Genomic DNA, 13762 nt, shown 5'->3' with positions numbered 1-13762 from the left:
AACATGATCTCCCCTTGATTTTGTTTACTCCAAGATTTCCAAAACCTTTTTGGAACTCACTGGCCAAACTTTGCCATGGCAGAGGCAGGATTTGTCTTCTCCCCTCTTGGCCAAAGAGGGCAGTGACAAATTGGTACCAAATTTATAGAAATGCTTTCAAGGTTGGAAGTACATGGTAATTTTTCTGACTTTCACTGAATTTTTTTTAAGATTTTATTTTTCTTATTGAGAAATTCTGGCTTCTCCAAGAAGGCCCTGCAAGGACAGTTTACAAATTACTGTTAGAATGGTTTTTTTAACCATTTAATGAGTTTTTCAAGTGATTGATTCCCTGCTTATTTGGATCTTCTTTTCTGCCTCCTCCCTTGGCTCTGGTGAGGACAGGAATTATCCTCTGCCAGCTTATGGTGAGCTCTGGGAGCATGGTAGCATTTTGAGGAGGAGGTGGCAGCCTCAGCAAATCATGGCTCCCCCAGCAGGCATGGTCAGGCTCAGTTTCTCTGAGGGCTTCCTCCTCCAATGAAGGACTTTTATTTTAATCAGAGAGAGACTGCAACGTTTCTGTCCCTCCTTAGTGGGTTGTTCCTGTTCCTCACTCTGTGTCACCTGTGTGGAGTTCATTCCAGCTCACCTTGTGACTCGGGGTAGGCTTCCAGTCCGGCTGCGTGGCACGGCGCATCTCCCGCTGCCAACACCAGCACTCCAAGAGCATTAAGCGGCACGGGAGAGGCAAGAAATGTGCTTTGGAGACCAGGGTCCTTTGCCTTAGAGACTGCAGTGGGTGGAAGGGGGAGGTCAGACAGTCCTTTTCCAAGCTGTGCCTAAATACCAGCACTCTCCTGGCGAGGGAGGAACTATAGGCGGCTACAACACTAATAGCACCCGCATTGTGAGGGGGTGTGAGGTGTGGCTAAGCAGGGCACGAGGGCCTGGCTTGTTTGTCTTCTGGCCCTATAGCAGCATCAAACTGCATCTGATTTCACTGCCCTCTGCTTCTGAGGGGAGCAGGGAGCTCCAGGCGGTTTTCTCTTTCTCCATTCCTTGTGCTCCAAATGAAGGAGACTGCCGAGACTGAAAGAAGGTTCACTTCAATTTGTGCAAAGGAGGTGGTGTGATCTCTCTTTTGTGACCAGCATTTACAGATCACTCAGGCTGGTGTGATCTATAAAATAAATTTTAAAAAAGTTTGTTCCAAGTAAAAGTGTGTCTTATTGATTTTTGTCCCTCTGGAAAACCAGGCTGAAATCCAGAGGAAGCTGGTTTGACTGGCACCAGGTTCCTTTGCTGGCTATAAGAGGAGGCTATGCTCATAGTGACAGCAGGGCAGAGCATGGCACAGCACAAGAGAGCTGCTGCTCAGCCTCTGCACAGCCCCGACAGCTTTTACTCTGGCCAAAATGATGTGCACCACGGTGGCAGAGTGGTAAAATGAGAACACGGGTGTGGTGTGAGCTGTGCAGTGTGAGATGTGAGTGGGTGTGAAGAGCAGCTCTCGCAAATCACTTGGGGCCAGCCCCCTCTGAGAAACTCTGCTAGAGGATGCAGCATTAGCACAGCACTTGCAGTGCCTGCCTACTGTGCTTCCTGGGACATGCACCTCACCTGTTTCTGCAAATACAGTGGGACTCCCCAGAGTTTGCAAGGAGCCTTTTTCTGTCTCCTCAGTTGATCTCAGAGGTTCACAAAGGCTTTTTCTGCTCTGCACAGCCCTTTCATAGGTAAGCGTTGGGCTGTGGTAGCCAGAGCTGAGGCCCACATAGCCCTTCTCCTCCTTGAAAGGGCTGGTCCAGGGCCAGCAGAGAGCAAGCCTGGCCCTAGCGTGGTCTTCTGGGGGGAGGAGCTGCATGAGTATTCCTCAATATAAGCCTTCCTCCAAGCCCAGGTTAAGCAGACAAGGTTGTTACCCTCCTCAAGGCAGTTCAATTTCCCATTTTTCAGCCTTTTTTATGCACTAAGTTAACTTCCTCACGCTAAGGAAAATTAAGTATTTCCTTTCTGCTTGCTTTGTAGCTGATGAGTAGTTAGCCCATGTGAAGGAAAAGAGAAGCAAGCAGATTCCCTGAATTTGGCTTTGTGTCAGGCTTTGTCCCTGCTAACCCAGTTTCACTTGCTGCTCCTTGGGGCCAAGCTGGGCTCTGCTCATGGTAAGGGAGAGGATGTGAAGGCTTGGGAGGTGACTGTAGAATGAGGACAGCCATGATATCACACACTTAAGTCTAGTAGAAGTTTTTAGTCCCAAGGAATTTGAGATTTTAGGAATAAGTCTTGTTTTCAGCATTGTTTCAAGGAGTTTTTCATCCTCAAGTCTGCTCAATGACAAGGTGATAACTTTGTTAACTGGCCCTGTAGTTAGTACTTCAGGCTGGAAAATAAGGATTTGTCATAAAACTACATAGAACAGCTCCAAGAATAGCTTTGTCTAACTACTAGCTCTGCATCATTCCCAACAGCAAATTCAGTTACAAAACATCCAAACCACACTAGGCAGTTTTGATATAATTTATGTCTTGGTCTTTTTTTTTTTTTTCTTGCATAGGCATAAATTACAATCTGTTGATTAAAAAATAAAAGGAACAAAACAGTGCAGCATTTGCAACAGGCTACAGCATCAAACACAAACTCCTGTCTGTAACCATCTGTTTCTGCAGGGCTAATTCATAACGTGTGTAGGGCAAACTGAGAAGAAGGGAGAATACAGGAGGGAAATAGAGTAAATACGAGAAATCTGCTCCCACAGCTGTTCTGCATTTCTCCTGCCTCACCAGGATCATCTTCGGCATCAGCTCTGGGATTAAATACCCCTGGGCAGAGAAGCACATGCTGAAGCAGCAGTTTTCTGTGCCCTCTTCTTTTGCAGCTCTGGGAAGTGCTGCAGAAATCCTGCAAGCTCCAATCTTGAGAGCCAGCGGCTTCTGGCCCTTGGCACAGGTGCTCGGGCTGCAGCCCAGCACTGATGCTGAATTTGGGGGCTGAAAACCCACATGTAGCCTCAGCATATGTTCCTGGGGATCCTCACACAGATGGCATGGTGAGGCCTCTAAAACCAGCTAGAAAAGAGCATGACTCCCCAGGATGAGCTCTCACTGGTAGGTCCAGGGAGCAAAGATTTTCATGTCCAAAGGACAGGGCAAGCTTGCACTGTAAAGCCAAATGCTCCCTAACCCAGACACAGCAGGTATCACCCATGTGGAAGGAGCAGAGATCGCACTACAACTCCCTTTTCAGGGGAAGAGGTCACCTTTCCTGCCTCTCACCAGCATGCCTGATTTACCACAAAATCATTTTTTTCTTGGGCAAAGACCTTGTCTGTTCTTACAGTCCAAGCCAGAGACCAGGGAGCCAGAAGGAATGTAAGAAAAGGGGTTTTCCCAGGCTCATGGTTATAGCTCTTGCTCCAGCAGACAGAGAAAGGTGAGAAAAAGGGAGAGCCTCATCTCTGCTTTCTCTTTATGATTCAAATAAATACAGGAGCTGGTCTGCCAAACCCAGAACAGGTATAGGCATTCATAAAAGCATAGCTCCATGTGCTCAGTGCACTCATGGACAGGACTCCAAGGCAAGTGGGCAGCTGTAGACAAGTTTAAAATAACTTTGGCTGTGGGTGCCAAGAATTAAGACTACGCTCAATATAGGAGAGAATTTATAGTCCCTGGCTCTGGCTCCAGGTCAGCTTTCTCCCTGCAGCAGGGCCTCCCAGCTCTGCAAGAGGCTCCACAGGGTAATTTTAACCTGTTGGGAGACAGGACTGTGCCCTCTGAGCTCACTTCCCCCGCTTGGAGCAAGGAAACCCCTTGCTCCAAGGAGGGGTGTACTGCCACCACCCTCACCCTCCCAGGCTGGCATGGAAGGAGTCAAGGCTCAGCAGCTCTGCCTGATGCTGAAAGGAGACACTTCTTTAGCCCCTTGTTCTCCTCCTCTACGCCTACAGTGCTTCAAGCAGAGACCACCAGAGTGGGAATCAATACATAGTGCTCTCATGGTGTCAGGGGAAGGATGATACCAGCACTGGACAGGGCTGAAACACTGACCATGAGCTCTTAAGCTTTTCTTTCAGTGAAACACAACACAAACCTGGAGGCTGTTAACACCATCCAATAACATAAGCCAAACAGTGTGATGCAGGCAGCCAGGAGGTGGAGGGCCAGATGGCCCTAGCACCCCTCAGCCTGGGGAAGGTCCCTGTGCATCCTTCCTGCAAACCCCTGCTGTGCCTCCACCCATCCCAACAGTACAGACAAGATTTACGTGCCCACTGCAGGCAGAGCTTCCCCCTCCTGCTCCAGCCCAGTCCTCCCACAGCCAGGGCTGAGAACAGTGCAATGCCAGTAAGGAGAGGTAGGAGGAAAAGGGAGCCCTTCCTACAGAAAGGAGGTCAGCCCGTGCCAGCCATCGAGGAGCCGAGAGCTGAGGGAGCCCTGCAGGCGGGGGGTGGCTCTGCAAGCCCTGGCGATTGCCCCATCTCCCCCCCAGGAACCCTGCAGAGCCCTGGGGCAGCAGCTCCACTTGCTGCTAACAGTCAAGTATATACAGATGCAGCCATGGGCAAGAGGCCACAGCCACGCATTGCAGTCTCAGAGGACATCCAGAGCAAGGAGGGCAGGAATGCCTCCAGCACCCCACCAGCAGCAGTGCACAGAGGACCCAGGCTACCAAGCCACCAACAATGTGAGGCCCATATTTTAAACAGCCCTGCTCATCTTATTCTAGCTTATCCTACTGTGTATGCTATTCTACTAAACAAAGCTCTAGCCCTCTCCACATCTAAGCCACTCATCCAAGTGGAACCATGTAACATTCTCTGGTTAAGTACAAATTGCATGGAAAAAGTCTTTTTTCCCTTTGTTACTACAAACCCCCACCCCGACAAAAAAACCAACCTCAACACCCCAACTGGAAAATAGCTCCCCTCCCCACCCCTCTTTAAAAAAAAATATCAGAACAAACCCCAAAGGAAAAGCAGGCAACAGGAATTTTCAATAGCATCATCAAGCTTAACACTGGGAGTCAGCCAGCCAGGGAGGCCAACAGCATCAGTAAGACCCAACTCAGCTACTGTCAGCAGGAGGGCTTGGAGTGGATGGATGGCAGCACCAAGGTGGGCTCTGCCACCAACATGTGCCACGCTCCTCTCCTCCTGCTGCTCCAAACCATTAGTTTTATGTTAATACTTCATTAATACTGTCTTATTTCCTCTCTGCCAACCCAGCATTGGAGAGCTGGAGATCTTTACCCAAACCAACACCAAGGCAAGAGAAGTGACCCTGTGTGGAGGGGACTTGGTGGCCACAACCAGTGGCTCCCACCTACTCTGGCAGCACTGAGTCAGGCACCATGGTCCCACACACCGATCTCCTGCACCCAAGCCCGCATGAAGCACATCACAAAATGACACACCCCTTTCCCAAGCCCTGGCCATGCTAGAAAGGAGTGGGACAACAGGAAGGGGGGCAGCGCAAACCCGATACAAAGTTAGCTTAAAAAGTTAAAACGTCCCATACACAAAGAAAACAAGCCAGGCTGCGCTAGGACCCACGTGGGATGCTCTTGCCTCACCACCCTGGTCCTTGGAAGAGTGAAAGCCTCACCCCTTCAACACCAGCTCTTCTCTTCCCCCCAGGGGAGCAGCTTCCAGGGGTGGCTGCTGGCACAGGCCAGGATTTCTACGTGCGAAGCAGTGAACCGGACGCATCCCCTCCTGCTGTCAGCCCGGCAGCATCCTCATCCCGCGCGGGGCCGGGGGTCAGTGCGCCAGCTCCCCGTGCACACGGAAGCGGTAGATGCAGGTGTATTCGGGGTGGCCCCAGTTGCTCAGCACCCGGAGCTCCACCAGCTGGTATGTGCCCATGGAGTCACCCTTGGGGAGGAGGGAAGAGAAAAACCTGAGACCTTGAGGGCTCTCTACAGCTCAGAGACCCCAGAGGCCCCATTTTCTTCTTGGGGATCAGGTGCTCCAGGGGCAAAGTATTTACCTCCAAGTAAAATGTTTGGATGGGGTCGCCATCATGGTTGTAGGTGAACTGTCCAAGGAGAAGGCCCTCCTCCTCTCCTTCTTCCTTTAAACCCTATGGAAGGGCAGGGAGGCAGAAAGGGAGAACCAGGGGTCATCAGAGAGGGAGACCAGAGGTGATGTACACATCCAGGGCAGAAGAGGGAGAGGGAGAAGCAAGCGTGCTTGGCCCCTGCTCCTGCTCTTCCAGGTCAAAATAGACAAATGGGAACAGGGACCAGTGGGGAAGGATGAAGGGGGGGAAGACCAAAAGTTACATCTACTCAAGCCCCTTTGTCCCTGTGTTCCCCCCAAAATCTTTCTGAAACTCAGTGATGCCCCTCTCCCCACCAGTATTGCTTCTTCGTCTTCTTCAAGCTAAGACTAACCCCCCAGAGCACCCCACAGCCAGGTATGGGATTTGTTAGCCATCCCTTCCAGCACCTTCCCACTGTGTTCCCCCCGCCCCCCTCAGGTCTGGGTGAGGGCACTCACATAGACAGCAAAGTCCTTGGGGGCACTGGGGATGGTCCCCTCCGGTGAGAGGGCTCTTGGGATGTGCTCCAGTGTCACGGCCGTGGGGCGGATAATGCCAGAGAGGCGGATGACAGCAAAGCCCTGGGAGCCACGAAATGCCCAGCAGTTCCCAGGGTTGACATCTGGCTATGAGCATGGAAGTGAGACGCCAGCAATGTTACCACCATCAGAGTCATTTTTCTCCCACCAGCCTGGCTGCTGGCTTGGAGCAACAGTCAAAGCCCAATAAAACCCCCTGAGAACCAGCCCAGCCCTCCCACTGAGCACCCACCTGCAGGATGACACGGGGGGACTGTGAGTGGTACCACAGGGGGATGCCGAACAAGCTCAGCAGCGCTGTCCGTGTCTCGTAGGTCTCTGAGCAGCGAGTGTTGATGACACTGGCCCCTGGCATGAGGGGATGGCAGCAGGTAAGCTGCAGGCCAGCCCCTGTGTCACCTCCCCAGGACAGCTGGCTCGTCCTGACCACCTTACCTGCTGACTCGAGGGCATAGTCAACCATCCCCACACGGTCCTCGCTGTAGCGCTTCAGGGCCTGGCCCACGATGAGATGCACTTGCTGCAGCGGGAGCAGAGAGCACAGGAGGGTGACAAACTGAGGCAGGCATCCTGCCCCCCACCCGCCTGCCCCTGCAGGGACAGAGAGTGCAAGGACCTTCCCGCAAAACAGCCACGGGATAGAACAGCCAGGGGATGAATCACCGTGGCAAAAATAAGAGGACGCGCATTTGGCTGGGAAACTTTGTTAGAGGTTGCTAAAAATACCCCAGGGGAGAGGAGCTGTGCAGTGAAGGGGCAGCACCCAGGCATGCTGCACTTGCCTGTCCCCAAGAGGGGCTGGCCCAGAGGGAGGAGAAGTAGCACCAGACACAACCTGACAGACCACCCAGAATAATCGGCTGGTCCCTCCTGCCCTGAACCACTGGATTGATGGGAGCTCTCCCCATCCAGAGAAGGAGGAGATGGCTGGAACATCCTTCTGGAGCCAAAGCCAGCCTAAGGAGCTAGGACTCTGCCAGCACCACTTTAGGTCTAAACTTCATGGAGTGCACAAAGCTCGCACAGACTATGGGGACTGCTAATCCCAGCTTGATCCTCCCCTCCACTACCTCCACAGGGAATTGCCAGCAACTCTTTCCAAAGCAAGCAAGCTCATTTTTTCCCCTTGGTGTCATTCTGCTGAAATGCTTTGCACCAAACAGCTCCGCAGCACTGCTGAAGAATGGGGATAAGCAAGATGCTCCACCCATGGAAGCCTTGTTGGCACCTCTCCCACGTTCTGGGTGAAGGATGCACGAGCAGAAGCTTGGATTTTAAGACAGTAAGTGTGGATGCTGAGAACTGGTCAGAGAAGAAAGTCAGATAAACTTTCCCAGACATTCCTCTGGGAAGTTTTGAGCAAGTTCAGAGAAAGAATTAAAACAATCCTGCAGCTGGTATTTTGACCTTGTTGTTAATTGTAAGATGTTTACAAGAAGGGTGTTGCTCCTAATTAGCCAATGGTGTGAGGGATATCGATTAAGGACCAATCAGGTCCACCTTTATCGTAACTGTCTATAAAAAGAATGTGTGGTTTCTAATAAACTCAGCTTTTGCCTTCCGAGAAGACACAGGAGTCGTGTCGCTTTATTCACCTGTCCTCAAAATACAGCAGCGACAAGTGAGAGCCTTGCAGGGCTGCAGGTATTACCACCTGTGACCCCTTCCAGAGCACAGAGCAAGTACAAACTGAGAAGGGAGTGGCAGAGAAGGAGTTTCAAGGGTGCTCTTGCATCCTGTGAGCCCAGGATCAATATCCCAGCTGTGGGGGCTGTCCCAATGCCTCTGCCATCTGCCAGGCACACATGCCAGCCCCCTGTACACACGAAGTTGGGGGCACAGTGCCCAACTCTGTGGTCATCTCATGTCCCTGGGGCTCAGGCCAGTACTCACCTCCTCTGTCACTCCTGCAGTCCCTCCTTGCCGCAGGGCCGCTCCAATACCTGCCTGAGCATCCCGTGCTGACAGTCTCCGGTCCTCCAGGACTTTTGCAAAGATCTTGTGCTCCAGAGCCTGGAGCTCTGCTTGCAAGTCTTCCCGCTGGAGGATGAAGGCAGCAGCACCATCCTGCTGGGACTGTGACAGGAACCTACTGATCCACACTGGGAACTGCGCTTCCACCTGGAACAGTGGGGACAGAGCTCAGCCCCGGCGCAGGAACCCTTGCTTGCCTTTCTGCCAAACAGGCTGGGGACCGGGGACTCACATCAGCCCGCACTGTCTTCAGCTGCTCCAGTATCCCCTTCACATGCTTCCCCATCACCTCCTGGTCTGACTTGAGGCTTGCCAGCTCCCTCCTCAGCACTGCCACCTCCTGCTCCAGCTTGCCCACCTCCTGCTGGAAGGTGCCTCGCAGGCTCTCCTGTACCGAGCTGTGCCAAAAGAAAGATAACAAAACCTCGAGCCAATAGGCCCAGTTCCCCTCTGCAAACTAGAAGGAGAGGTTCATCCCACATCACCTATGCTCAACCTCATCTCCAGACCCAGTTTTAATTCCAGTAGCAGTGACCTCTTCTACTGCATCCCATGGGAAAGCATCCTCAGCTCACCCCTCAGCTGAAGGACCACATTCACAGTGATGCAAAACAACAGTGACAAAGGTCATTTGCTGCCATTGCTCTTGGAGCCTTGCTGCCAGCCACAGAACTGCAGAATGGGTCAGGTTGGAACAGACCACAGTGGGTCGTTTGGTCCAACCTGCCTGCTCTAGCAGGGTCATCCCAGAGCACATGGCACAGGATTGTGTCCAGATGGTTCTGGATTATCTCCAGTGAGGGAGATTCCACAACCTCTCTGGGCAATCTGCTCCAGCGTGCAGTTACTGCACAGTAAAGAAGTTCTTCCTCATATTCAGGTGGAACTTCCTGTGCCTCAGTTTCTGCCTATTGCCTTTTATCTTACTGCTTGGCAGCACTGAGAAGAGCCTGGTTCCAACCTCTTGTCACTCTCCCTTCAGCCACTGACATTGATGAGCTCTCCTCTCAGTTGTCTCTTTTCAAGGCTGAACAGGCCCAGCTCCTTCAGCCCTTCTTCATAAGAGAGATTCTCCAGTCCATCCATCATCTCCATAGCCCTCCGCTGGACCCACTCCAGGAGCTCCATGTCTCTCTTGTGCTGAGGAGCCCAGAACTGGACACAGCACTCCAGAGGTGGCCTCACTAGGGCAGGGTAGAGGGACAAGATCACCTCCCTCAACCTACTGACAATGCCCTTCCTAATGTTCCTAATGCACCCTAGGATACCACTGGCCATTTTGGCCAGAAGGGCACAGTGCTGGCTCCTACAGACACCCACATATGTATCCTTCCTTCCTTTCCTCCCCAGACTATGCCTCTTGATCTCTCCTTTGTCCCCAGCCAGGCCTGCAAACCCTCAGCCTGGCTGAGGGGCATTCACCCAGCTACCTGCCTGCCCCCAACAGAGCAGTGGCCCTGCCCCACAGCCAGTGTTACCTCTGCCACTCCGAGTTCAGCTCCAGCAAGCGTGCTTCCATCTCCTACCAGGAAAAGGGGAAGGGGTGAGACCCACGACACCACTGCTGAGGGTGTCCTGTCCAGGTATCACCACATGCTCATCTGCTTACCCGGGAAGCTTGTGCCATCTTGCCCAGGCGCCCGTCCAAATCCCTCTGCACCTGGGCTCGGAGCACATCCAGCTCACCCTGAAGGACAAGGAACAGGGTGGAATATCAGAGCCTGGCCCTGCCCACCCCCATCTCCCTGCACTCCCCGTGTCATTCACCTGGAGGTGGTTGGCCATGTCAGTGTGGAGATGCTCCTTCAGCCCCGCGTCCCGGCGGCTCACCAGCCCCTCCAGCAGCGCAAGGATGTCCCCCGGGGGTGGTTCTCCCCCTGCTGTCACTGCTGCCGCCCCACGACGCAGCTCCCACCGTGACAGCTCAGCCTCCAGTGCCTCAAAGCGCTTCTCCAGGGACTGGAAGCGAGCCAGGAGTCGGTGTCCCCCCTGCAGTGACAAAATCAGGGTGTGATGCAGCCCTCCAGGGAAGTGCCTGCTCCACAGGACCCCTGTGAAAGGGGACCCTCACCACTCATTCCTCAGTCAGTGACATCTTATTCATCTGTTGCTTCCCAGGAGAAGGCTCCATCCCCGGGACACCCCAAGAGTGAGATGGCCACAAGCTGGGGGAGCCAGTGTGTGGCCATCATCTGCCCCGTTCTCCACTATTCCTCATACCCTGGAAGCAATTGTTCAGCCATGGATCACACAACCCCAGCTCTCTCTGCAAGGCACTCATTCCACCTGGGCCACTGTCATGCCTTTGCTGAGGCTTACCTGGTCCAGCGTGGTCAGGTCCCCTGCCCCAGGAACATCAGAGGAGGAGGAAAGCTTTCCAGCTCCCCACCATGGGAAGGAAGGCAGGCTGAGTGTCGACAGCCCATACGGGTAGAAGTACCACGCTCCTGGGCACAGAAGGACGAGATGGTCAAAACCACAGGCTGGTAATGGGCCACAGGAGTGGACAGGGTGGACATGCAGAGGCTCAGCCATCAGCATCTCCAGGGATTGCCAGGAGACACTGGCACGGGGATGCAGATGGACCAGGTTACAAGAAGTCATGAGCACTGAGCTCCAGGCCATCCCATCCCCCAGCTATGGCAGTGGGAGGCTCTGCACTGCCCCAGATCTCAGGGCAGCACATCAAGGGAGGTGGCTCACCGTAGGCGGCAGCAGCAAGGAGCAGGAGGAGCAGCAGCAGCAGCAGGGACCTCTTCAGACGTGGGTAGCGCCTGGAGCATGGAGAAGAGAGAGGTGCCTGTAGGACTGCAGCCACCTTCCATCACCTTTGGATGGGGGCCAGAGGGAAAACAAAGATGACAAGACACCCACCACCCCAAATATGCCTCCCCTTTCCAGGGTCCTGCAGGTTTTCCCTGTGCTTCCCCCATCCTAGTGTCCCCCCCAGCACACTCACCTGGAGAAGGGGACGCTGTCCAGGTGGGAAGCTGTGCCAGTGAGGCGGCGCCAGGCCCCTGCCAGCCCCGAGAACAGCCACCCCATGAACTGAACTGCCAGGAAAAAAAACAAGCCTCAGGAGGAGTCCTGACAGACATGTCCCCTCCATGCCCAAGGGTGGCATCACAAGGGGATAAAACCCCTCCACCCAAACAGGGAAAAGCACACACAGCACCTGGAGAGTAGGGATGCTGACTGGCAAGAACACTTCTGCTAGAAGTGCCCCTGCCAGCCCTCCACTCACCTGGGGAGGTGAACACCTGCCATAGGAAGGAGCCCACCCGGGAGGCTGCAGTTCTCAGACCTGACCCGGAGCTGCTCTGGCTGGAGTAATAGTGACCTGGAAAGGAAGCAGCAAGTCACCAACGCAGACAGCATCTCAGTGCATTGCCCACAGCAAAGGCTTTGCACTGGGGGTGGCATCTAGTGGGGACTGGCAGCACACTGGGTACAGCCAGGCCCTGGGCTTGTCCCCCTGGGGATGCCTCCCCTGCATTCTTGCCACTACAGACAGACTAGTGCATCCCTACCAGCGTAGTCGTCCTCCGAGGAGTAGCCAGATGAAGATGTGTAGGTGTCATATGTCTTGCTCTCTAGCACCCCATTGATCTTACTGGACTCGGTGTCCCCCGTGCCTCTTCTCCTCCTGGTGGAGAGCTCTCCACCTGCCCCAAAACACAGAGTTCCACTGAGAAATCACCACCATCACTTCCACAAGGGGCAACCCAGTCAGCCAGCCTGGGCAGTTGCCCCAACACTTTCCAGTGTCCAGGGAGGTCCCCAGCTGCCCTAGGAGAGTGAGAGGGCTCACCCCAGTACATGCTGCTGTCCAGGTCATCATCCAACATGGAGCTACCCAGGGCAGGAAGGCCCCGGCTGCCCCCCAGGTAGGACTCGCTCATCATGGACTCGCTATAGTAGGAGGTTTGGGTGCTGGGGGCGGGAGAGAGGCGCTTTGTGCTACTCGATTTCCTCCTGATCGTCCTGCGGGAGGCGAGAACAGGCTCATCAGACATGTGTGGTTACGGGGGGGGGGGGGGCGGCGGGAGGGGGTGTCACAGTGCACTCATGGGGGGAAATGGGGAATTCACCCCAATCCCTCGACCAGCATCACTTTCCTCCACACCGGATGGCGGCAGCTTTCGAAGGCTGCAACGTCTGCTTTGCAGAGGCCTCCCGCCCGTCCCGGGCATCGCTTCCGCTCGCACCGCTGCGGTTTTCCGGCCGGCACTCGCAGCGCACCTCCCTCCTCCCTCCCGCCATCAGCCGCAGCTGGGAGCTGGCACCCGGCCACCCACGGCAGGCTCCCGTGCCGGGCCCGCGGGGACGCAGAGGTGCCTGCGCTGGGAGCGCGGGGCTTTGGCTGGAGCAGGGGTACAGCCAGTGCCAAGGCGGCCATGCCGGAACGCGTCGGGCTCACCGTCACGCTCCCTTTTGCGAGATATCCCCACACCCCACGCAGGAAGGTGCCCGGTCCCTGGTGAGGGATGGAATGCCCCGCCCCTGTCAGATTTGGGCAGGGGGAACCCCCCACTCGTGCCCCCCACTAACCTGCCGGTGGTCTCCTTGAAGGGGAGCTGTGTCCCACCCAGCAGAGATGTGCTGCTGCTGCTGGTCGTGGCATCCTCGTCCCCGGGGTAATAGCGGGTGGTGACAAGGCGCTGGCTGCGGCGGGACATGGCGGCAGCACGGAGGGGAGCTCGGCTCACCTGGGGGTGGGGAGAGGGCGAGGGAGAGAGGGAAGTGGCAGTGGCAGGGTCCCTGGAGGTGGGGAGAGGGCGGGGGAGAGAGGGAAGTGTCAGCGGCAGGGTCCCTGGAGGGACGCACTCAGCGGGATCCCACTGGCGGGGACCCCACCCCTGTGGCAGGGGTCCCGGCCCACACCGAACACCGTCCCGAGCTGGCGGCCGTGGGGTGCCCCGGGATGGAGCCGCCCCCCCGTACAGGCCGATAAACCCCTTCGCCTCCTTTCCCCTCCGCGGACCGCCCGCGCGTGGAGCGGCTGCCCCCAGCCCCGACGCGCCCCCGGCCCGACGCATTTTCCCCCAAGGCCCCGATACGGAGCCGGCCCGCCCGCAAGCCCCCGGCTTTGCCCCCGCCGAGCTGTTCCCCTCGCAAACCCACCGGCAAGTGCCCCGCAGCGGGGAACGATCCCCTCCGTCCTTCCCGGCCGCTCTCGCCGCCGCTCCCTTTTGTTTTGCGGGGGAAGGCGGCACCCGCCTCCCG

General features: G+C 55.3%; 1 protein-coding gene across 2 annotated transcripts; it reads right to left on the bottom strand.

Moving 5' to 3' along the window:
• Positions 1–2485: 2485 nt before the first annotated feature.
• SUN2 (Sad1 and UNC84 domain containing 2) lies at positions 2486–13756 on the bottom strand. Of its 2 annotated transcripts, XM_053977878.1 has the most exons (18): positions 13661–13756; positions 13088–13245; positions 12348–12520; positions 12067–12201; positions 11781–11876; positions 11496–11589; positions 11240–11310; positions 10856–10983; positions 10304–10525; positions 10146–10223; positions 10015–10058; positions 8769–8934; positions 8456–8683; positions 6998–7082; positions 6795–6910; positions 6482–6649; positions 5970–6062; positions 2486–5854 (listed from the first exon to the last, which is right to left on the bottom strand). In XM_053977878.1, exons 2-18 carry the CDS (start codon positions 13213–13215, stop codon positions 5741–5743), a joined length of 2139 nt encoding a protein of 712 aa, XP_053833853.1. In that variant the 5' UTR covers positions 13216–13245; positions 13661–13756; the 3' UTR covers positions 2486–5740. The 2 variants fall into 2 exon arrangements, 1 of the variants encoding a protein (XP_053833853.1); XR_008437163.1 differs by lacking the exon at positions 2486–5854 and having other exon boundaries at positions 5974–6062; positions 6482–6645.
• Between the last annotated feature and the right edge of the window lie 6 nt (positions 13757–13762).

The sequence above is a fragment of the Vidua macroura genome, chromosome 5 (assembly GCF_024509145.1).
Source record: "Vidua macroura isolate BioBank_ID:100142 chromosome 5, ASM2450914v1, whole genome shotgun sequence".
Taxonomy (NCBI): domain Eukaryota; kingdom Metazoa; phylum Chordata; class Aves; order Passeriformes; family Viduidae; genus Vidua; species Vidua macroura.
Note: the sequence above shows the minus strand (reverse complement) of the source record. Positions and strands in the feature narration are given on the sequence as shown.